Raw genomic sequence first — 25,330 nt, forward strand, 5'->3', positions numbered from 1 at the left:
TTTTTCATTGAGGTGGGAAGTAAGGTTATCAACTGAGTGCTGGCTCTACTTTCAAAATATATCAAGAATCCAATCATTTTCTCATTGCTTCAGTGGTTACTATGCTGGTCCAAGCTATCGATTCTCAGCCAGATTTTTGCAAGTGTCCTGACTGGTCTCCCTGCTCCTGCCCTTGCCCCACTATGGATGTTCTATTAAAACATATGTCCAATCATGTCATCCTCTGCTCCAACCCTCTCATGGCTTCCCGTCTTACTCAGACAAAAGTCAAAGCTGTTGCTTCCTCCCCACCTTCCTTCTGCAGCCTCATCAACTATTACTCTCCTCCTCACACACTCTATACCTTCCACACTAACTTTGTTGTTGTGCCGTGAATCCACCAGTCATGAACCTTCCTCAGGCCCTCAAGACATGCTCTTCCCACTGTCTTGTATGTTTCAATGCGGCTTCCTTGACCACGTTAAAATTATAACTCCTATTCCTTACATTGCCTATCCTCCCTCCCTGCTCTATTTTTCATGTAGCACTTGTCAACATCTAACATACAAGATATTTAATTTACCCACTCAGTTTATTATCTATCTCTCCCCCATTAGAATGAAAGTTCCAGGTAGGCAGGGACTTGTACCTTGTTGTTTACAATGCTTTTCACAGTGCCTAGAACAGCACCAGGCACATACTTTTAGAATGAATGAATAAACTTTAGAACCATGCCATGAGGCTAGGACCTGTTGTGGTTACTCCACAGAGACAAGATGTGCCTCCCACCAAAATTTGGTTTGATTGTTGACAGTGAGGATAACATACTTGCACCAAGAGGGTATGAAAAGGTTTACTATTCACATAATGTGGCTTTCTGGGGAGAGTAGGGCTAGCTCCAAAATTGGTCCCAAAGTGGCGTTAGAGAGCAGGAAAATTATATGGCTTGTGCTTTTATTGTGGTTGTGGGGTGAGGCTGGGGTGAAGATGCCCATGCACAGGGCAGGGGGAGAAGGGAGGGCGATGGTGGGTAGCAATCAAACATCATAAATTGAGTCAGATTCTTTATTACAAGGCCCATAGCAAGTAGGACTGTTTGTGTGTTTCATGTTCTCTCATTCTACCTGGGATGTAGCAGATCAGATCTGCAAGGGATCTTAGGGCTCTAGGCAAACTGCCTGATTTTCAGATGAAGACTGAATCCAGTTCCACTATGTTGTCCTGTCTCCTGTAGATCCCAATGTAAGTTGGCTTAGGGGCTGGCTCTCCTAGGAGAAAGCTCTAGGTTCTTAAAAACAATCTTGAACAAGTTTTTAGACTCTTTGACTCTCAAAACTCCTGTCTATAAAATTCTTACAATAATATCTAATATGCTCTTTGTCAGAGTGAAGGATTCAATGGAAGAAAGTTTCTGAAGTGCCATCACCTGGTAGCGCTCTGTGACTAGTCATTGCTAGAGTCAGAACATAGTGACCTGTAGCTAAAAAACCATTTGGTCGGGGCATTTATAAGAGAATACTTTTAAGTATGAAATAGGCAGAATATAATTATTTTTTAAATGTAGTAACAGAAATGAGAACAGTTGTTTTGTCGTGGATTTTTTGTTGTTGTTTTACTTAGGAAAGCTTTCAAATGAACAGAAAGTAGAAAGATTAGCATAATGAGCACCCCAATACCCCTTACATCAATCAACTGTTAATATGTTGCCTTCTTTGATTTACCTGTTCATTTTTCTTAGTGAAATTTTTTTTTTTTTTGGCCACGCAGCATGGCATGCGGGATCTTAGTTCCCCAACCAGGGATCGAACCCGTGCCCCCTGCAGTGGAAGCATGGAGTCTTAATCACTGGACTGCCAGAGAAGTCCCAGTTAGTGAAATACTTTAAAGTAAATTAAAGCTACAATGAAATTTTACCTCAAAATATATCAGTATGCATATTTCAAATAAATAAGAATATTTTCTGTATAGCTACAATATCATTATCATACCTAATAAAAATGATTTGTTAATATCACCTATCCACATTCAAATTGCATTAGGGTTTCAGTGGGCTGTTTTGTGAGACTTTGGGTCAAATTCCCCTTCATGAGTCTAAAACTCTTTGTCCCCCAACTCACCATGAGATTAATGATTTCCTCCTTTCTCATGGGAAACAAGTAGGATTAGAAAATTGTGACTGCTGCATATTTTCCAAAAGACAAAGTAGGTATATTACAATAAGGAGGAAAAAAGTAATGTTCGCAAAATTCCTCAGACAAGTCTCTATCTTGTAATTATACTTATTTGCCTTTACATTGTATATCTAAGAAAGCCTGCCTATTGAACCTGTCTCAAATGAGAAAGTAAAGTTCTGATTGGATGTCACCATTTCCCATAATTTTGCCTCAGGGTATGTGGTAAAAGGGCTCTCCTTGTTACCACAGAGTTTAGCTATGGCTTGGGGCAGGCCCCTCTCTGTGTCATCCTCCCCAGACCAATGGAATGTGTTATGAGGGTGGGGAAGGAGCCATCCTCATCTGCTCAGATGTCTGCAATAATCTCACATCCCATGGAGGGCTGAAAAGTGGTGAGGGCAATATGCGAGTGGTGCTTAGCCCTGTCTTGGTTGGAGGATAAATACAGCAGTTGAATGACCTTCTGATCTTGCTGACTTTTAGTGACCTGAAATTGCCATTTCAATACTCACTTTATTTTCAATTTTTAAAAAATTAAGGGCTTGGGCTTCCCTGGTGGTGCAGTGGTTAAGAATCTGCCTGCCAATGCAGGGGACACGGGTTCAAGTACTGGTCCAGGAAGATTCCACATGCCACGGAGCAGCTAAGCCCGTGTGCCACAACTACTGAGCCTGCGCTCTAGAGCCCACAAGTCACAACTACTGAGCCCACGTGCTATAAGTACTGAAGCCCATGCACCTAGAGCCTGTGCTCCACAACAAGAGAAGCCACTGCAATGAGAAGCCCCCGCTCACCACAACTAGAGAAAGCCCGCGTGCAGCAACGAAGACCCAATGCAGCCAAAAATAAATAAACAAAATAAATTTATTTTAAAAAATTAACCTATAATCTATATACTGGAAGATGCACAGATCTTAAGTGTACAGTTCAATAAGTGTTGAGGAATACATATACTCACGTATACGGGTTTGTAACGTACAAACTATCAAGGTATAAAGTATTCCTGTAACCCCAGAAAGTTCACCAATGCTCCTTCCCAGCCAATCAGCCTCTCCAGAAGCAACTAGTGTTTTAATTTCAGCCACTTTATGTTAGTTTTGCCCATTCTAGAACTTCATATAAATGGAATTATACATTATGTACTCTTTTGTGTCTAGCTTCTTTCATTCAGCATAATGTTTGTCAGATTCATCCATGCTGTATGTATAGTAGTACGTTCCTTTTTATTACTGAATAGTATTCCATTGTAATCCATGATATCCCATACTACAGTTTATTTTCCCATTTTCCTGGTGGACATCATTATATATTTTAAAGAATAAAAATGAGGTATAGTCTCCAAATGAGAACATGCCCCATATTGCCAAGATCTGAACAAGAGGGTGGAGAAATGGGCACACATCTGAAGGAGAGTTAAGCGCTGGTACAGAAAATTTCATCTACTTCTCTCCGTTCCTCATCATGCTTTCCCTGGGAATTCCCTATCAGAGAGGCTGGTGAGATTGAAAGATTTTGACTTTTCAATTGAGATGGTGCTGATTGCTCACAATTTTGTTGGCTACTTTCTTTTTTTCAAAATGTCTTTTTTCTCTCTCGTTTACTGTAGGCTTTGCACTTCTGGGAGGACACCCTTGTTTTCTTACCACACAAGATATTCATTTGGGTGTGAATGAAAGTCTCATGGACACAGCACGGTTTGTAAATCTTCTCTTTGAAGCTTATTTCAGAATTGATGGATAAATGTCAAAAAGAAAATATGCTTCTCTTTAAATAGTGGTTTTCCCTCTCGGCACCCTTTGGACTGTTCTCTGTTTTCCTTCTTTCCCTCTTTATCTGATGTTCTGAATGCCTCTCCCTCATCCTCTGGCCACTTTCCATGGGTTAAGATAATATTTTTTCTTAGCAATTTGAAGAGGTTTCTGATTATAAAATTTCAAACTTTGGGAAATACGGTCATCAAACATGACATTTTAAAAAATTAATTAATTAATCAATTAATTATTTATTTATGGCTGTGTTGGGTCTTCGTTGCTGCACGCAGGCTTCCTCTAGTTGCGGTGAGCGGGGGCTACTCTTTGTTACGGTGTGCGGGCTTCTAACTGCGGTGGCTTCTCTTGCTGCGGAGCATGGGCTCTAGGCGCGCGGGCTTCAGTAGTTGTGGCATGCGGGCTCAGTAGTTGTGGCTCGCGGCTCTAGAGCGCAGGCTCAGTAGTTGTGGCGCACGGGCTTAGTTGCTCCGGGCATGTGGGATCTTCCCGGACCAGGGCTCGAACCCGTGTCCCCTGTGTTGGCAGGCGGATTCTTAACCACTGCGCCACCAGGGAAGTCCAAGCATGACTCTTATGCTTTACAGTTGAAGAAATGGAGGTCCAGGGAAACTGACATGTTCAATGACCCATAACCTGCTAGCATCAGAGCAGGTAGTGATATTAATAGCTAACATTTATTGAACATTTATTCTGTGTCAGGCATTGTTCTAACTCATTTAATCCTTATAACAACCCAAACATATTGGCATAAAGAAGTGAAACAACTTAATTAGGGACATACTAGCTTCTATAACACAAAAATCTCAAAATGTCAATGGCTTAACATAGTGCAAATGTTCCTGATTGATAAGACGGAAGGACTGATTATTTGTGTGGCCATTCAGGAACTCTGGATGAGAATGGCTCTACCATCTTCAACATGTGGGCTCCAAGGTTATCCTGGGTGTCAGCATCCAGCCAGGAGCTAGGGGAAGATAGCATGGAGACAGGATGCTTGCTTTAAAGCCACATTAGCAGGAAAGTGGCACAATCACTTCCACTCACATTCTATTGGCAAGTACTATTAGCTCAGCCCTACCTAGATGAAAGTGGAGGTGGGAAAAGGCTCTTAACCACTTAACTATAGTTAGAGACCGAAACATAGGCCCCCTGACTCCCCATGCAGTGCCCTCACTATTGTATCATGTCTGATTGAGAAATACAGAGCAAATGTCTTTGTTTAAATATTTCGCCCTTGATATCTAAGACTAATGATTATTTTCTGAAAACGATGTGCCATAAAGCAACTCCTTGCACACACTGGCTGCTTTTTATGGCAGCTACCCTAGTATATACTAAAAATCCACCTCATTTGAATTGCTGAAGAGATTTGAAATAACTCATCTTTAAACCTCTTAGTTACGGTATTTCAGATGGGACAATGTTAGTATTAAGAAGTGTTGTGTTCATCTTCTGGATACAAGGGACAAAAAGAATAAATAAACATAAATGAGTTTTTCTTCCAAATATGCTGCCACTGACTGGAATTATATTTGCCTAATAACTGTTTCCACAAAAGTGAAATATACTTTATTCAAGAGCAAATATTACAAGCTGGTTAGGGGTTGAAGCCGAAGCCACAGTCAGGAAAGAAGTCTCAGTGGGGATCCTCTATATAGGACCAAGTGAATGATGGTGAATGAGTCATGTGTGAACTCGTGGTTGGAAGAAGGTGCAGCTGGAGGAACAGATGAACATCCAACAAAGAGCTAAGGAGTGCACATTGGCAGCAAGAAAGAGGTCAGGGCCCAGAAATCAGTGGAGTAGGCAGGACCCCAAAAGCAAGAGACGAATAGCCAAGCATGGGTTGAAAGCCGAGGATGAGTAAAAACATATTTTTTCCGTGCTTGCTCTCCTCACAATTCGCACTGCAAGTCCTTAGTTAGAGAAGCTCTACACAGATCCTACAAAAAATAATCTGCTCACAAGTCCCAATATGATTGGGACTTTTTTTTTTTTTTTTTTTTTTGCAGTACGCGGGCCCCTCACTGTTGTGGCCTCTCCCATTGCGGAGCACAGGCTCCGGACGCGCAGGCTCAGCGGCCATGGCTCATGGGCCCAGCCACTCCGCGGCATGTGGGATCTTCCTGGACCGGGGCACGAACCCGTGACCCCTGCATCGGCAGGCGGACTCTCAACCACTGCGCCACCAGGGAAGCCATGATTGGGACTTTTTAGTCCATACAATTAATTCCATTGCTACATGGATACACAAAATTGGATCCATAGAATTCCTTCTGGTCATTCCATCTTACCCAAAAGACTTGAAGGAAAATAATCATAGCTCCTTCTTAAAGGGTGTATACTATGGACCTCTTGTACTATTATCGCTAAATCTTTATAAAAACCTTACAGGGACTTCCCTGGGGGTCCAGAGGTTAAGATTCTGCGCTTCCACTGTAGGGGGCACAGGCTCAACCCCTGGTAGGGGAACTAAGATCCCACAGCCATGCAGCGCAGCCAAAAAAAAAAAAAAGAAAGAAAACTTACAAAGTAAGTATTATTGGCCCAGTTATTTTATAGATGATGAAACCATGACTCAGAGAAGTAATGGAGCTTAGCAGCTAAGTCAGCATTTAAATCATGCTGTTTTTTTAAGGCCATGCTGTTTTGGTTTACTCCTACCGTCTCTTTTATACAGTCAATGAGAGTGGCAGTGAAATGAGTTATGGAAAACATTGGCTTGTGCGCTGCAAGGTCCCCAAGACCACCCCCATGTTTGATGATTCACTAGGAGGGTTCACAGGACTCAGCGTATAGTCAGAAGCGTGGCTATGATTTATTACAGTGAAAGTATACGAAGCACATCAACAAAGGGAAAAGGCACGTGAGGAGAAATCTGAAGGAAACCAGGTACAAGCTCCCAGGAGTCCTCTCCCAGCGGAGTCACTCAGGATGTGCTTAACTCCCTTAGTAAGGAGTTGTGACAACATGCGTAAAATGTTATCCATCAGGGATGCTCCTTAGAGACTCAGTACCCAGGGTTTTTATTGAGGAATGGTCACATAGCATGCTCTGTTTGACATGTACCCGAATTCCAGACTCACAGAAGGAAAGTAGGTGTTCATTTTAAACCATATTGTTTACAAAAAAACATTTTAGGCACAGGGAGTTACTCTTATCAGTCCTGGGAATGGTGGAAACCCTCCCCAAACTGAAGCTCCCAGACACCATCCAAGGGCCAATCTTACACTCAGGCCTTTCAAAGGACAGCGGACAGGACTGCTATGTTAACTCTTTTCTGTGTGGCTTGGAAATCAAAAGACTTGAGATCTAGTCCAAGCTTTGCCACTTACCTACTCTGTGACCTCCATGGGTGAAAATTTCTCTGGATCTTAGTTTCCTTTTCTATAAAATGAGGGCGTTCCGATGTCGAAGGCCCACTTTATACTCTCAAATGTAAGCAAACGTATTAAAGTCATAGTCCTTAAAGAGAGGTGTGTCCCAGTGTAAACTATGTGTAGACAGATGCAGAGTAATTTGGATCTGGGTAGAGATAAGAGGTAGAGAGAGAATTCCAAGGGTTCTAAAGCTAGTTTGAGAATTATGTTGGAGAACCTGTTAAAATGCAAAATTCTACGCCCCACACTCAGGAATTCTAATTTTGTAGGTTAGGGTTCAGTTGGTGTCTGGGAATCTATATTTTAACAAGCTCCTCAAGTGATTCTGCTACAAGCGGGGCTGGACCACACTTTGAGAGACCCCGAATTGGGAGGTTGTGTCGTAATCCTGGCTGTTGTGCTGTCAATCTATGCTAGTGTGTTAGTAAAGAAGGGACAGCTAGTAAGATATGTATATGGTTTCATGCTAACTGAATATGAAGGGTACACTGATAGTGCAGGCCAACGGGTTTCAGATTTGTTATTCTTAAAATATATATGTATATATTAGCAGAAGCAGGAAAATGAAAGGCGTTTCTGCTTCGGGAAGAAGGTGAGATACTAGGTATCGGACATATTGCATTAAACGTCGAACCTCCACGTACAAATGTCCACGAGCCACTGGAGATAAAGAATTTGGGTAAAGTTGATAGCTGGAGAAATAGAAGTATAAACTCAGTGGTAGAAAATGAGCTGCAGAGTCTCACTGTGTGAGAATTCCAGAAGGCTGAACCTTGAGGACAGGTGCAGTTAGGGAGGGACAGGAGGAAATCGTTAGGGTCCAAAGTAAATAAGGTTAGTACAATATCAGAGGAGGCTGGAATGGTAGATAGGGATGGCAGAAAAGGGGTTAGAGTAGCTATTGTGGAAACGTGACTTTCTTTTGTGCATCCCATTCCTGCTTAATCTGCCAAAATCTCTGACAAACAAGATATGGCTGAGATTCAGAAATTCAGTCAATCTAAACTGAAGAAGACAAGAGAAATCCACTGCCTTGCACAGAAGTAATTGAACAGGAGAAGCAAGGAGGTGAATCTTAATGACATCTACTCTGCCGATATGTACGGTACAATCCATAGCAATTGCCCCCTTGCTTTTTGTAGACCTTAAACTCTGTAAGATGCAAAGAGATTGGATGATGTTTAAATGGTAGTGCTGGCCTTTTGGTTGTTTTGTTTTGTTTTGTTGCGGTACGCGGGCCTCTCCCCGCTGTGGCCTCTCCCGTTGCGGAGCACAGGCTCCAGACACGCAGGCTCAGCGGCCATGGCTCACGGGCCTAGCCACCCCGTGGCATGTGGGATCTTCCCGGACCGGGGCCCGAACCCATGTCCCCTGCATCGGCAGGTGGACTCTCAACCACTGCGCCACCAGGGAAGCCCAGTGCTGGCCCTTTTGAATCAAGAGAAAAGTGCACACTTGACACTGATTGATGGCGTTGCTTCTCTGTCTGCCTGTCTCACTGCTTTGGGGGCCTGGTGGAAAAAAAAAAGTGACTACTCAGGGCTTCCCTGGTGGTCCAGTGGTTAAGATGCCATGCTTCCAATGCAGGGGGCATGGGTTCGATCCGTGGTTGGAGAACTAAGATCTCACATGCTGCGTGGCATTGCCAAAACAAATAAATAAATAAATAAAATTTAAAAAGTCACTACCCATTGATGAAAAAAGAAAAAAAAAAAAAAGAAAGAAAATTGGGCCATTCTGCTGAAACCTGTTAAATGCAGTTTCCAAAATGTCACTTATTTAGTCTGATGACTTAATTATTCATTTATTCAAAAATATTTACTGAATGCCTAGTTCTTCTTCCAGGATTTTAGCACTGAGAATAAAACGCTGATCAAATCAAACAAAACACTTTTTCAAGTGGAAATTACATTCTAGAGGGAGGAGATTTTGACTAAACAAAATATAAAGCATGAATACAATAGGAGGTTGAAATAAGTGCTATGATGAAGTCAAAGCAGGGTGATCTGTGGGTGGAGTTGGGGGCGCCTTTAGATTGGGTGGTCAGGGAAGGCCTCTCTGAGGAGGTGACAGTGAAGTGGAGAGCTCACTGAAAAGCCAGAGCCAGGGATGCCAAGCTGTGGGAAAGGCACCTCAGACAAAAAGAGCTGCTGGTACAAAAGCTTAAGGTGGGCTTCCCCGGTAGTGCAGTGGTTAAGAATCCGCCTGCCAATGCAGGGGACACGGGTTCGAGCCCTGGTCCAGGAAGATGCCACATGCCGCAAAGCAACTAAGCCCGTGTGCCACAACTACTGAGCCTGCCCTCTAGAGCCCAGGAGCCACAACTACTGAGTCCATGTGCCACAACTACTGAAGCCCGTGTGCCTAGAGCCCGTGCTCCACAGCAAGAGAGCCACAGCAATGAAAAGCCCACACACCGCAACGAAGAGTAGCCCCCGCTCGCCGCAACTAGAGAAAGCCCGCACACATCAATGAAGACCCAACGCAGCCAAAGATAAAAAATAAATAAAAAATAAATAAATTTATTAAAAAAAAGAAAAAAAAGCTTAAGGCAAGAGCAAACTTGATGCACTCAGGAGCAGAAGGATAGCCGGCAATGTTTTTACATCTGCAAAGAAACATACTTTAAACTTGAAAGTTAAAAAAAAATGTACTCTTACAAGTTGGTCCTGTCTTGGCCACCAAAGGAAGGAAAAACCAGATCAAGGAGTAAAAGACCTAAATACACATTCAAAATAAGAGGTATTTCGCTTTTCTTACTTGATTACGATAATAAAACCTGTTCACTCTTCAAAATATATTAGGGGAATTCTCCTTAGCTAAGTCTCAGTTGAGTATCATGTAATCTGAGGGTACTGGTGGGGAGTAAAGGGGAGCATTGAGATGGAGCTGTCGACTGATATTGGGGAGGAGTTGGTATGTCAGGGCCCCCAAGACCACCCCCGGGTTCAATGATTCATTAGGAGGATTCACAGGACTCAGCATATGGTCATGGCTAAGATTCATTATAAAAAAAGGATACAAAGCAAAACCAGCAAAGAGAAAAGGCACGTGGGGCCAAGTCCAGGGGAGACCAGGCACAAGCTTGCAAGGGTCTTCTCCCTGTGGGATCACACAGGACATGCTTAATTCCTCCAGCAATCAGTTGTGGCAACATGGGTGAAATGTTGTCTTCCAGGAAGCCCATTAGAGACTCAGTGCAAAATATATATATATTTTTTTAGTGCATAAGATTTTTACTGGGAGCTGCTCACATAGGCACCCTCTGCCTAGCGTGAAGCCAAATTCTAGGCTCACAGAAGGAAAGCAGGTGTTCAGCATAATCCGTAGTGTTTATAAAAACAGTTTAGGTAGTGAGCCATCCTTATTATTTCTAGGAGCGGTGGAGACCCTCCCAAAGTCCAAATGCCAGCTAAGGGCCAACCTTGTAAGCAGGCCTTTTGAAGATAGCCATCTCAGGACTGCTATGTTAGCTCTTTTTTTGCACAACTGGGCTATCATCTCTCTTCTGGATTTTGCTAGATATAATGTAACTAGTAAGGGAGTGTATCCTACACTCATGGGAAGACAGCCCTAAGATTTGAATTGTTTCCTCAGTTCACTGTGGATCCCTGTAGGGCCAGGCTCCCATTGGAGGAAATGCACCATTGCTCACTTCCCTCTTTAGAAAAGTCTCTCTTGGTGACTCTTGTCCACCGCCTAACATATCAGAAGACACAAAAGACACATATATATTCAGTTAAATTTACTTCAGATTTGAGGGTGTTTTCAGATTTTGTCAATTCTCTGGTGCTCTACTGGGGTTAAGAGTTGGATATTCTATTTTTTTCCTCACTCTGGGCTTGTCTTTTTAGATGTGACACCAGAAGTGACAGTTTAGCATGACTCAGATCACTTATTCTTTGGAAGTTTAAAAACGGATGTATGCTAACACATATATACAGAATCTAAAAAAAAATGTGATGAAGAACCTAGGGGCAAGACGGGAATAAAGACGCAGACCTACTAGAGAATGGACTTGAGGATATGGGGAGGGGGAAGGGTAAGCTGGGATGAAGTGAGAGAGTGGCATGGACATATATACACTACCAAATGTAAAATAGATAGCTAGTGGGAAGCAGCGGCATAGCACAGGAGATTAGCTCAGTGCTTTGTGACCACCTAGAGGGGTGGGAGGGAGGGTGGGAGGGAGATGCAAGAGGGAGGAGATATGGGGATATATGTATATATATATAGCTGATTCACTTTGTTATAAAGCAGAAACTAACACCACTGTAAAGCAATTATACTCCAATAAAGATGTAAAAAAAAAGTATTACCATTAAAAAAAAAAGGATGAAACTTAGCAACAGTAGTGGGACATTTTCACTCCAGTTTCAAGGCTTTCTGTTTCTTCCATAATGACAGCTGTTCATGCCTAATCCTCTGAGTCCACTATTGAAAGGTGCATAATACCTTCACAGTCATTTTCACTTTAATACAGTACTCAGTAAAACAGCTTCAGGAACCATGTGTATGAAAGGCACCATATAAAACCAAATAATGTAACATTGTTCTACTCTAATTAGGTCCCCTATAGATGTAACTCACTTATGGTACTGATCGCTGAAGTGTTTTCTGCCAGTGTAAAACCAGTAGAAAGGAAAATCAGCATAAACCACTGTTAGTTTCCTAGGGCTGCCATACATATTACCACAAACTTGGTAGCTTAAAAACAACACAGATCTATACTCTCAAAGTTCTGGAGGCTAGAAGCCCCAAATCCATGTGTCAGCAAGGCCATGCTCTCCCTGAAGGCTCTAGGAAAGAATCCTTCCTTGTTCCTTCCTAGCTTCTGGTGGCTCTCAGCAATCTTTGGCATTCCTTGGTCTCTAGCTACGTCACTCCAATCTCTGCTTCCACCTTTACCTTCTCTGTATATCTCTGTGTATCCTCTCCTCTTCTAAGAAGAACAACAGTCATTGGATTAGGGGCCCACCCTACTCCAGTATGACCTCATCTTAACTGATCACATCTTCAAAGACCCTACTTCCAAACAAGGCCTCATTCTGAGTTTCCTGGTAGATAAGAATTTGGGGGACACCATTCAACCCACTACACAAGCACATATCCACATGCCCCTGCAGCAACGTGGAAGGGCTTCAAATCATTGTCATTCTGATAGCTCAAATAATGGAAGTTATAAAGGGATTTTTGGATGAGACATATTTCTTTTTTTTTTTTTTTTGCGGTACGCGGGCCTCTCACTGCCGTGGCCTCTCCCGCTGCGGAGCACAGGTTCCGGACGCGCAGGCCCAGGAGACATATTTCTTAAGAGTAGCAGTGGGAAAAAAAAAAAGACTAGGAGTGAACTATTGTTATATTGAAAGGAATGTTTTGAAAAGCTGGAATACTGTTCTTAAGATATTTATACCAATGATATTAAGACCAAAAAAGGTAATCTTACTTAGGTTTCTTGGTAAAATGTTGTAAAATATTGGCACCTAATGGGAAATACGTACCTGATTAGGTACTAATAAATTTGTATCTAATAGGAAATATGATATCTCCAAGAATCTTTACAGAGGCCACCAAGAAACTAGCAGCATGGCAGTTGTAGGTCCTTGGGTAAGTGGCAACAAAAGCTAGTTGTTCACAACATGAAATATGATATAGCCATAGTTCAGAGGCAGTTTGCCACAGCGTAGAGAGTAGGGGCTTTGAAGCAGGGTTGGGCTTCAGTTCAAGTCACAGCTCATACCACATTGGCCCTGTGGTTTGGACCAGTTGCTTCTGAAACTTAGGTTTCTCAGTTGTAAAATGGAGATACAAATACGTATCTCAATGAGTTTATATGAGGATAAATCAGATAGTGCTTTTAAAGGACAGGCCCACAGAAGAAATTCAAGACTGTTGGTTGAATCAAGGTATGGCCTAACTCAATCTCAGGACAAGCTCTGATTCAATTCTGGCCATCTTTGTGATCTCCTAGTCAGCTTATGCTGACCCAACACTGAGATTCCTATGGCACATTTTGAGGAGGTCATTCTGAATGCCATTATGCCCTACCCATTTATCTCTGAGGTCTTCAAAACTAGGAACTAACATATAAGTCAAAAGGCTTCTGCCTTCCTAAATAAATTGCATATGGCAATTTCATTCAACATCCCTGGGCTTCTTCCAACCTTAGCCCATTTGAGAGGAGCCCACCTAGGTGTGCTGAAGGTATTATCTTGTTTCCTCATCATTCTTATATTGATATAACTAAAATTATAACCTGTGTAGAGATATCAGAGCACTGGAATATTCTCCCTCCCACAGGGAGACTCAGTCAGCAAGTTTATTCCTTGGCCAATTTACATTGGGGATAAAGTCCATGTCTTCTCTAGGGCCTTGGCCTGCTTCCATAAAAAGTAAAAATAGGAAATGCCCATTTTTAAATGATTACAGAGTTCTCAATGGTGTCGTTGTACACAACCAGAAATTCCTCCCACTGTTTGCCAATTAGCTATTCAACTGGTTGGAGATGTCATTGATAACCAACTGGAATTTAGGGCACACACAGTGATTCAAGGCAGGATGGGGACAAAAGGAAGAACGAATGGGAGGACCCTATGAGAATACAACTTCTGTTTGCTTTTGGCTTTTGCAACACATCTACCATATTCCAATATTTTAGGAACTACTCAACTCTTTCTAAGATTATCAGGATTGTTTTGTGATTGCCCATCTCATCAATATCCATGTTTGCTCTTAAGATCTGGCCCAGCACACTATTGGGGTTTTGGGTTTTGGGTTTTGTTTGTTTCTTTGTTTTTAGTATCTGTTTACCCAACCACAGACTCTGCACCAGACCTTCCTGGAGCCATGGGAGACTTTGTTTATGGTATTTATTGTTATGTTTTGCTTTGTTTTCTTTTGGCTTTCTGGGTGTTTTAGTTAATTCCTAAACAAGTTGTGATTTCATACCAAAGGGAAAAAATATTAAAGAATAATAGAAACTTGAGATTTGAAAGATCTTTATGAGCTATTTAGATCAACCATCCTTTTCATGCCTCTTCCACACCATTCCTTCAAAATCATTCTTGAGCCTGCATGAAAATATCCAGTATCAGGGTGCTCTTTATATACAGAGCTATCTTGCTCCATTTTTTTAACATCTTTATTACAGTATAATTGCTTTACAATGGTATGTTAGTTTCTGCTGTATAACAAAGTGAATGAGCTACACATAAACATATATCTCCATATCTTCTTCCTCTTGCATCTCCCTCCACCCTCCCTATCCCACCCTTCTAGGTGGACACAAAGCACCAAGCTGATCTCCCTGTGCTATGTGGCCGCTTCCCACTAGCTATCCATTTAACTTTTGGTAGTGTATATATGTCCATGCTGCTCTCTCACTTCGTTCCAGCTTCCCCTTCCCCTTCCCCATGTCCTCAAGTCCATTCTCTAAAACGTCTGTGTTTTTATTCCTGTCCTGCCCCTAGGTTCTTCAGAACCATTTTTTTTTTTTTAGATTCCATATATATGTGTTAGCATATGGTATTTGTTTTTCTCTTTCTGACTTACTTCACTCTGTATGACAGTCTCTAGGTCCATCCACCTCACTACAAATAACTCAATTTTGTTTCTTTTTATGCCTGAGTAATATTCCATTGTATGTTCATTGCAGTTCTTGTTCCATTTTTATACAGTCTGACTTTTCTGACCAGAGTTCACTGAAACTGACTGAAAGTTCTCTTTTATACTGAGTTAAAATTGATCTTGCTATGACTCTTCTCAATGTCCTGTTTTGTAGTATCTTCATAAACTCATGCATTTTAATATATTTGAAGGTTTCAATTAATTGCAGTTATTACTCTTATTGGTGCTCAAATTGTCCTATTTGGCCAATGTGATCTGTCTTCAAGTTGGCTACTGGGTCATTTTGACATAACTTTATTAGTCTTTAATAACTCCATTGCTTTTTGACATGGCAAGATGTTCTGGGCTCATCTTACACATTTCTTCATTAAGGCCAAGAATTAGCCATTACTCTAAGAAGCCCTATTTCATTTTCAATTGCTTTCCAAATCATGTTTGGGAGAAATTTCCTTTTTTGAATGATACGGTTTTTTTCTGGTTATTACATTCATCTTCCTTTTGGTAGAAAATACTAAAAGAGATTTAAAAAATAGCTAGAACCACCAATACTGCCATCAGCCAGAAATAAGCAATGTTAACATTTTATCTCTTGAACTATCTTTCCATTTAAAGTCCTACGTCATGCTTCTCCTTTTTCTAAACAGTAGGAAAAGACATGATGGGGGAAAAATAGATGACATTTTAAACACTTAGGCGAAATCAAGTTGCATAAATATTTTAACTTGTTAACTATTATTTTTTAAATCCTCATATTGGTAATGAAACAGCCAGAGCAAATTGATATGTGTGAGAAACTTTAAATTTGGGTACTTTGGATTTTGCAGAAGCTGTTTTGCTACCATTGTTGACAGATGCCTAAGATTGTCTGCAAAGCTGCAGAAATCCACCGGAAGGCAAACAGAACTCTATATATTCAATGGAAATGAAAAGAGACCAAAATGAAAAGTCATTACAGAGCCAGAGAGTATTTTTAACTTGTCAACCTTTCATTTGTAACACATATAACACGGCTCTTACAATGTTTAAAGCGGGGGTGTCAAATTGCTGGAGAACTATAGAAAGCCCAGATTACCGTTAATGGGCCTGTAAATCCAGCCGGAGTTACCGGTCTGTCATTGTTTCTAGTGAAAAGTCATTGTTTTTTAAGATCTTTAGTAGACTGGAAGAAGAAAAATAAGAATGGTGATTTCTCTATGACCTATAAACATAAAGCAGAAAGCAACATTATTGACAAAATAATATTGTCTATTTAAAGGTCTTTAATATCTTTGTTTCCCCAAGTGATTCCAATGTGAAAACAGCTTAGGAGTTGTTCCTTCCCCCATATCGATTCATTTCACCTGCAGCTTCTGTGGCTGAATGACTGAAGTGACATTTTCTATCAAGCTTTGTCATACTCCCCTCTGCTCATAGATGCTTTAATGTCCAAGAGGCTTTTTGTGCTATAGAAATACTCCCTACTCGTTGTACTTTGTTTACAGTCCAATATCTTAATCTTATGAATTTAGTATTTCTATAAACATAAAAGAGCAAACATTCCTCAGTGGTTCTCAAAGTGTGGTCCCCAAATCAGCAGCATAAGCAGTACCCGACAGCTTGTTAGAAATGCAAATTCTTCTGGGCCCCAACCCAGACTTACTGAATCAGAAACACAACTGGCTGAATCAGAAACGCAATTGGCTGTGTTCTAATAAGCCCTCCTGGTGATTCTGATGTAAGTTTCAGAATGATTGCTTTAAACATTCACACACTACTTATACAACCACTAAATCACATACATATTAAATGAACAAAACAAGTCTCGTCAACCATTTAAACATTGATTGCAATTTAATCAAATGCTTTAAAACACTTAATCACAAGCCTAGCATTTCAGATTTTCTTGAATGCTCTAAATATTTTAAAAGGAAAATATATACCTAAAACACCACACTGATTAGAGAGCTGATTAATATTTTAACAATAAAACTGAGCACAATGCTATTAATATCATAGATTTAATTTTGTTTACATTCTTACCCCTACTTTTATTCTTATCCTTACATGGTCCTGGAATTTAAATGTGTGTGTGTAATTTTACCAGACTGGAAAGAAGAAAAATCATCTCAAGAGGCTAGGAATGTAGGTTTAGTGGATTGCTAACCACTTAATTTTGGTTGGGTTTGGGAACTGCTTGCTAAGTTCAAGATGAATTAAATTCAAGCTGCCATCCACTAGCTTGAATATATTTTTATAACCTAATTTTCACTTTTAATCATGGGATCTGATATTGGTTTCCTATTGCTGCTTTAACAAATTACCATAAATTTAGTGACTTAAAAACAACACAAATTTATTATCTTACACTTCTGCAAGTCAGAGGTCTAAAATGAGCCCATAGGGCTGTGCCCCTTCTGGAGGCTCCAGTATTAAAGACGCCTTGGCTTTTCCAGCCTCCAGAAGCTGCCTACATCCTTTGGCACATGGTTCCCTTCCTCCATTTTCAAAGCCAGCAACATAGCCAGCATCTTCTCTCACTTCTGACCTGCCTTGCTCGCTCCTTTGTGGTTTTTTTTGGCCGCACCGTACAGCTTGTGAGATCTTAGTTCCCTGACCAAGGATTGAACCTGTGCCACCTTCAGTGGAAGCACGGAGCCCTAACCACTAGACCACCAGGGAATCTCCCCTCCTGCGGCTCTCTTATAAGGATCCTCTCTCTTAGATTGGACCCAGCTCAGGATAATCTCCCCATCTCAAGATCCTTAATGTAATCACATCTGCAAAATTTCCTTTGCCACGTAAGGAAATACACAGGTTTTGGATATTAGGACATGAACATCCTTGGGGGAGGGGCATTATTCTGTCTACCATAGGATCCTTGTTTCTGTCTTTCATATGGATTTTGATTTATTAAAGAAATTAAAAGATGGGGTATCCTTCAATTTTTATTTGTTTTCAATCTCTGGCAGTACATGACCCATTGTAATTTTTTTTTTTTTTTTTTGCGATATGCGGCCCTCTCACTGTTGTGGCCTCTCCCGTTGCGGAGCACAGGCTCACGGGCCCAGCAGCTCCGCGGCATGTGGGATCTTCCTGGACCGGGGCACGAACCCGTGTCCCCTGCATTGGCAAGCGAACTCTCAACCACTGCGCCACCAGGGAAGCCCCCATTGTAATATTTTTATGATATATTAACCTGGCCTGGTTTCCATATTTTGAAATATATGCCTTTCTGATTGGCATTGTTTTATAATTAGTTGGGTCACCAAGAGGTTTCACTACTAGAGCGACAGGAACGTGACTTTGAAAATTTAGATTTCTTCTTCAGGACAGTTAACTTATTGTTTTAGAATAAATGGTCATATCATCTGATTGGAAATTGTGTGTGGCAACGGGTGCTAGTTAGCTGCAGGATTCCTCTTCTACTTCACTTTACATAAGACCACAAATGCTGGTGGGGCCTGTCCATTCATGTTATAGTTTCTACTATTTCTAGGACTATTTGGTATCTAAGTTGTGTTAATTATTTGTGGCTTACACACATTAAAAAGGGCACATTATCTATACTTTATGAACAGAAATACACTTAACAAAATCCCATGAAATATCTATCTGTATCTATACAGTTATATATAAGCACTTTCCTACTTAAGTAAATAAATTTAAATGTACATGGTAATATTCATATTTCTTTGATATTACAATTAAATTTTTGTACATTTTCTTTATATTAACTCTTTTCTTATGAGCATCATGGCCTTTTATAAGCACAACATGTTTTACTTAATGATTTTTACTATAAATGATCACAACCTGACAAATGGTTAAGCTAGTTCTTTTTCCTTTTAGCACTGCCTCTACTATTTTTAAAATCATTTTTGCTTCCTAGCAACAACAGGGTGTTACAGACCTATACTGATTTTATCCTGCCCAAGGACATGGAATTAATTCTCCTCTAATAGTTTCTGGTTACTTTTTTAGGTATAGAACAATATTAAGACCAAAATTTGGGCACTAGGGATGCTTACAAGTGTTGAGGGGAGAGAAGATTATAGTTACTGCTGCTGCCACAGGACTGCTCTTGGTAGTGACTGAGCTGAAAGGAAAATACAGTTGACCCTTGAACAACACAGGGGTTAATCCACATATAACTTACAGTCCACCCTCCGTAACTGCAGTTCCTCAGCATCCATGGATTCAACCAACCATGGACCATGTGGTACTGTAGTATTTACTATTGAAATATATCCACGTTCAGGTAGACCTGTGCAGTTCAAATCCACATTGTTCACGGGTCAACTGTGCTTCTTTTATAAGTGTATAATCTTGTTCTTTCCAGTACAACGTATCGTGTTGTTATCCCTCACTTTTCCTATAGTATGAGATTTCAGCAACTACTAAGACTTTCCTCCTCTACACTGATCTATTGTTCCACCCAGCAGCAGAGTATCCCACTCTCCTCCCACCTCCTCACTCTATTTTCTAGGATAATAGTTCTCAGCCTTGTCTTCAGATTGGGATAACCTGGGGAGCTTTAAAAATATTGATGTGATCACTAATTATTAGAGAAATGCAAATCAAAACTACAAAGAGATATCACCTCACACCAGTCAGAATGGCCCTCATCAAAAAATCCACAAACAATAAAGGCTGGAGAGGATGTGGAGAGAAGGGAACCCTCCTACACTGTTGGTGGGAATGTAAATTGGTACAGCCACTGTGGAGAATGGTATGGAGGTTCCTTAAAAACTGAAGAAGAGCTACCATATGATCCTGCAACCCCACTCCTGGGCATATATCCAGAGAAAAACATGGTCTGAAAGGATACACGCACCCCAATGTTCATTGTAGCACTGTTTGCAATAGCCAGGACATGTAAGCAACCTAAGTATATCCATCGATAGATGAATGGATAAAGAAGATGTGGTACATATATACAATGGAATATCACTAAGCCATTAAAAAGAATGAACTAATGCCATTTGCAGCAACATGGATGGACCTAGAGATGATCATACCGAGTGAAGTAAGTCAGACGGAGAAAGAGAAATATCGTATGCTATCACATATGCAGAATCTAAAAAAAATGTTACAAATGAACTTATTTACAAAACAGAAACAGACTCACAGACTTAGAGAACGAAGTTACGGTTACCAGCGGGGAAGGGTGGTGGGGAGGGATAGTTAGGGAGTCTGGGATTGACATGTACACACTGCTATATTTAAAGTGGATAACCAACAAGGACCTACTGGGTATAGCACAGGGAACTCTGCTCAATATTATGTTTTAACAACCTAAATGGGAAAAGAATTTGAAAAAGAATAGACACATGTATATGTAAAAAAAAAAGTATGTATACTTAACCTTTAAAATTATCATGATGATTAAATCTTTTAAAGTATGTAAAGCAATTATAAAAAAATATTGATGTGACTCCCCCACCATAGCTTCTAATTTAAACTTCCAAAGGGCAGAATATGGCAACAGGGTTTTTACAGCTTCATAGGTGATACTAATGTGCAGACAAGGTCAAGAACCTCTGTTCTAGGAGGTGTTGGGCAACCTCAGTAAAGCAGACCAGTCACTATTCCATGAGATTATACCATAGAGGTTCCAGGGTTACCAACTCCACATTATAAACAGGGCAAGTAAATGCATGCTTGCCTTTTGGCTGCTTTGTTCCAGAGCTCTTGGGATTGTTCAAGGGAGGGAATGACGACAACTGCCCTTTTTCAATATTCTTGAAAAACTCAAGTGTATCAGGCATTGACTTCTCCAGTTGCTCTCCTAGTGTCTCCCTCTTTCAGCCTCATCCTTTTTTATTCTTTCCTAACCTTGCTCTAATTACTTCAAGGCTTTCAAAAGCTTTGGTTTTCTCATCTATGAGGTTGATAACATTTATCTGTGACATACATAGCAAAACTTAACAACACATCATAAAGTTCATAAAAACCATAAGAGGTTGGCAGCCCATGGTCCTAGCTCCCTAAAATTATTTGAGAGGCTACAACTGAAGTCAGATCTGTTTTTCTGACTGGGAGATTCCAGAAAGTCAACTGGAATGGTTAATCCAGATTTTTAAAATTCTGTCTCTACACACTGTAGGAAGTGATGCATATTTAAAGAAATCCTTTGGGGTCAAACACCCCTCTACCTCTCTCTCTCTCATAGGATTTTAGGTATCATAAAATTAACCAATTCTTCTGAAATAGGAAATTGATTATAATTATAGATCTTATTGGGATATCTACTGTCATCTAAATAACTTTCTCAAGGTGGAGTTAAAAGCCTGCATTCTGTAGTATGAAACATCAGTATATCCGTACGGTGAAGGGAATCTGTATTGTGTATTTTGAAAAAAGGGGAGAAGATCTAAAATTCTTTTAACATAATAGCCTATGTCTAAGGACAGTGGTTCTCAAATTTTGGAAGGTTATCTGAGTTATTTGGGAAACTTGGTAAAAGTACAAAGACCCAGTCTACCCTATTTCAGGAGCTTGGACCTCTGTTGTTTATTAGTTATTCACTTAGTTCTGATATACACCCAAGTTTGGGACCCATTGCCTTAGGACACCAGATAGGTCAGGCTAGCTGGTTACTGTAAAGATGCGGGCCTTAATGGAAGGGAGTAAATTATTCATTTTTCGGGATTTGAGATGCCTTTTTCTTTCGACTGAACTAGAAAGCACTCCTTGCCAATGAGACTGTGGACAAAGTCCTTTGTCTTTGTGGGCTGCCATCTCTTGATCTCTTGATTTTTGCGGGGGAGGGGAGGGGGGCTGGTTAGGTTTTGAAGAAAAGAATGGATGATACTTTCAAAAATATGGTGGCGTCAATTTTCACTTTATTAGGAGTCTCAAACTTTAATATGCAAATAAATCACCTGGAAACCTTGTCAAAATACAGATTCTGATTCAGTAAATCTGGGTGGGGCCTGTGATTCTGCAGTTCTAATAAGCTCCCAGGTGATGCTGATGCTGTTGATTTGAGGAGTGAGGTTCCTCTTTGGTTCTCAACCTTGGCTGCACGCTGGAATTTCCTGGAAAGTTTTTTAAAATGTTGATCTCTAGGTCGCACCCCTAGAGATTCTATCTTCCTGATGAAATTGACAGAGATTATGGCCTGGGCCTCCAGAGTTTTAAAAATTCTCCAGGTGACTTTCATATGCAGCAAAAATGGAAAACCCCGGTCTTAGTCAACCATCAAACGTCACCTGTTTTACAAGAGAAACTCTAAAGCGGCTCTTTTATTCACCTCTTTCAAACTACAATGTACAATGTGCTTAGACAGTTGAGAGCACTGGTTTCCAAATTTTGACCCCTCCACTGATGCCCTGCCATGGGAAGTTTTCATCAGAAGTTGTAAAATAAGAAAAATAAAGACAATATAGTGAATTTCAAAAAGCTAAATTAATTCAAGGATCATTTTTGAGATTAGGTCATTCACACCTTTTTTGTTGTTAAAATGTCCTCTCTTACTAAATGAAGACATTAACATATTATATGTGTTTATTTGCTTGTTTCTCATGCCCTTAATCTTCTAAACAAAAAGTTGGGAATCACATGTTGATCTCCATATGTTTTTAGAAATTTTGCTGATCCATGAAATCTGAAAATCTGGGAACTATGGGCATGAGAAATCTGTGAAAATTTGAAAAAAACCCTGAGTCTAGAAAATATTGTTACAGGAATATGGTTTTCAATCTTTGATTCTCTAATCCCTGGAAGCAAGGAATTTTTTTAGCGGTCATTGAATTTTATAAGCAGCAACAGTTTTCTACAGACTGAGTAAATAATATGTCTCAGACATATAAGAAGGACTAATTTTCCAAATATATGATGATTAAAATACAAATCTATGAAATCCTTACTAAATACTACCTCTAGTTTTTATACATTTTCTTTTGACATGGTAATATCATCTATTACTTTTGATCTACTATGAACAAGCCATCATACTGTACATCTTATATAGGTTATCTCATGAGTCCTCACAATAACGCAATGGGATAGATATTGTTATTATGGTTTTACAGATGAAGAAACTAAGTCGTAGAGAAATTAAATAACATGTCCAAGGTCACACAGCTAGTAAGTTACAGAACCAAAATTACAAAGGCTAACTGGATACCTTATAATAATGACTCTATTTAATATAACTACTATTATGGAAGGCTTTCCAATTTTTTTTTTTTGCCATTGAAAAGAGTTCCTTAAAACTAAAATGGTTAGAAGCCTCTGCTGTGGGGTTTCCCTTTAAATAAGAAGAAACCAAGATTTTAAACAAAAGGCCATCCCTGTTATTTTTGTAAGGCTGAAGCTTTAGCTAAGGGACCACCACCACTCTGACATATAGAGAGAGCTTAAAATCTGGATCCCAGTTTCTCATTCCAGGTTTTTATCATCTGCAAATTTGAGGCAATGTGTTGTAATGGTAAGAACGTGGTCTTTTGAGTTAAACTGACTTTGGTTTGAATATGAGCTCCTCCAACTTACTTAGCTGTGTGATCTGGGGCAAGTTACTAAACTTCTTTGTGTCTCAGGTCCTTCAGCTATAAAATGAGAATAGTTATATCCATCTTTGCTGCCCATCAGATGTCCCGTGTCAGGCAGAATGGCCCAGCTCTGGGGCCCTCCTGTGCTCTGTCCCTGGTGGGAACAGCCTGGGGAGGGTGTGGCCTCAGTAGGAATGCTGCAGCAGACTCCAAAGGTGCAGCAGCTGGGGGCTGTCAGCTAATAGCACTCCTCCCAGAAGGTTCTCTCTTGCAAAACAACCTTTGTATGCACCTCTTTGGCTGCCACACTGCTACCTTCAATTTTACAGTGAAAGTGTATATTTGTGAGATGATGTCCCCCTCACAAAATGCCGCAATCCAGTTCATTAATTTTTCTCTGTATATCTTGTTTTTTGGTCTTGTCTCTCTTTTTTTTTTTTTTTCTTTTTGCGGTACGCGGGCCTCTCACTGTTGTGGCCTCTCCCGTTGCGGAGCACAGGCTCCGGACGCGCAGGCTCAGCGGCCATGGCTCACGGGCCCAGCCGCTCCGCGGCATGTGGGATCCTCCCGGACCGGGGCACGAACCCGTGTCCCCTGCATCGACAGGCGGACTCTCAACCACTGTGCCACCAGGGAAGCCCCTGGTCTTGTCTCTTTTAACTTTACCAACTGCCATCTATCAATTATAATTCATTATCACAACTGCTAGGCTCACAATTGGTTTCTTATCTCCGTAAAAAATAGTAAAATCAGCGGTCATTGGCTAAGACATCAGTGGAACAACATCTGGCTTCTGGAATGATTACATGTTTATTATTAGCTTTTCAATCCGTCATGTTGATAGGTAGTTGTAACAGTAAAAATTCTAATGTATTAGCATTTCTTATTACTGTCTAAGACCCTACATTTAGAAGGAATTATTAAGCATAGTCAACTTAGATGATTTTTTCTTCGTTTGTCACAGTGTGTTGTCTAGCATGACAGATGCAGTGTTGGCGCGAGTGTATAAACAATCAGATCTGGACATCCTGGCTAAAGAAGCATCCATCCCAATCATCAATGGGCTGTCAGATTTGTACCATCCTATCCAGATCCTGGCTGATTACCTCACTCTCCAGGTTGGCTTATTTCTTTGCCTCACACAAGAGCAGAATCAATAATTCCTAACCAGCTCTAAACAGAAGCATTTAAATTGTGGTATTGGTGTTTTGTTTTCAAATAATATCCTGGCAAAGAATTATGGCATATGTGTACAACTAGATATCCGAGGAAGACAGGGCATTGCTAAAAACAGATTATAGATACTTCTGTTCTCAAACCTTTGCTTTTTTGGTGCCATATTTAACACAGTGGATGAACAGGGAATGCTGGAGCACAGAAAATAGAAGAATCGTTATGTAATCCATATATATCAGGCTCTGTGACTTGGCAGTGAAGACTGGTGGAGTGTGCTTTGAACATTCAAAATGGTCAATTACTAAATGACTTTCTGAGAAGGAGGCCATTTTCTATCATTTTAATAAACTGCTTAAGACTGGAGTTAAGAGCATGCAGAATTTATACAATTGAGGCTCAAATTTAGCCATGTTCCTTCAAATTAAAAACTTGAATAACTTTGAAAGATTCATCCCATCGGGTTTGCCGCAGCCAATCTACAGAGTCTTGCCACTGGGAATCCTAACAACCATGGTTTCTGCATCTATGGACTATTCTGGGGAGACAGGGCAAACTGGATAGGTAGGTCTATCTTCCTCCTCACTTGAATAAGCTACACACATGTACATGTGAGGTTAAACTCAAAATGAAACTCTTTGGTGATGAAGGTAAGATTAGTGCAGAGAGGATGACACAACGATGTTAGATACCAAGTGGCTGTTTGTAGTTGTGGCTTTACGTATACGTCAGATAATTTAATGCTTCCCCTTGGG

At 40.5% G+C, this 25,330-nt stretch overlaps 1 protein-coding gene and 1 pseudogene across 1 annotated transcript in view; both read left to right on the forward strand.

Moving 5' to 3' along the window:
* OTC (ornithine carbamoyltransferase) overlaps positions 1 to 25,330 on the forward strand; it is a 56,773-nt gene that overhangs the window by 15,975 nt on the left and 15,468 nt on the right. Inside the window, exons 4-5 of the mRNA XM_032620093.1 lie at positions 3,760 to 3,847; positions 24,367 to 24,520. Coding sequence (XP_032475984.1) covers positions 3,760 to 3,847; positions 24,367 to 24,520 — 242 coding nt within the window. The remainder of the gene's footprint in view (positions 1 to 3,759; positions 3,848 to 24,366; positions 24,521 to 25,330) is intronic.
* LOC116747639 lies at positions 8,263 to 8,381 on the forward strand (annotated as a pseudogene).

Source organism: Phocoena sinus, chromosome X (assembly GCF_008692025.1).
Source record: "Phocoena sinus isolate mPhoSin1 chromosome X, mPhoSin1.pri, whole genome shotgun sequence".
In the NCBI taxonomy this organism is placed as follows: domain Eukaryota; kingdom Metazoa; phylum Chordata; class Mammalia; order Artiodactyla; family Phocoenidae; genus Phocoena; species Phocoena sinus.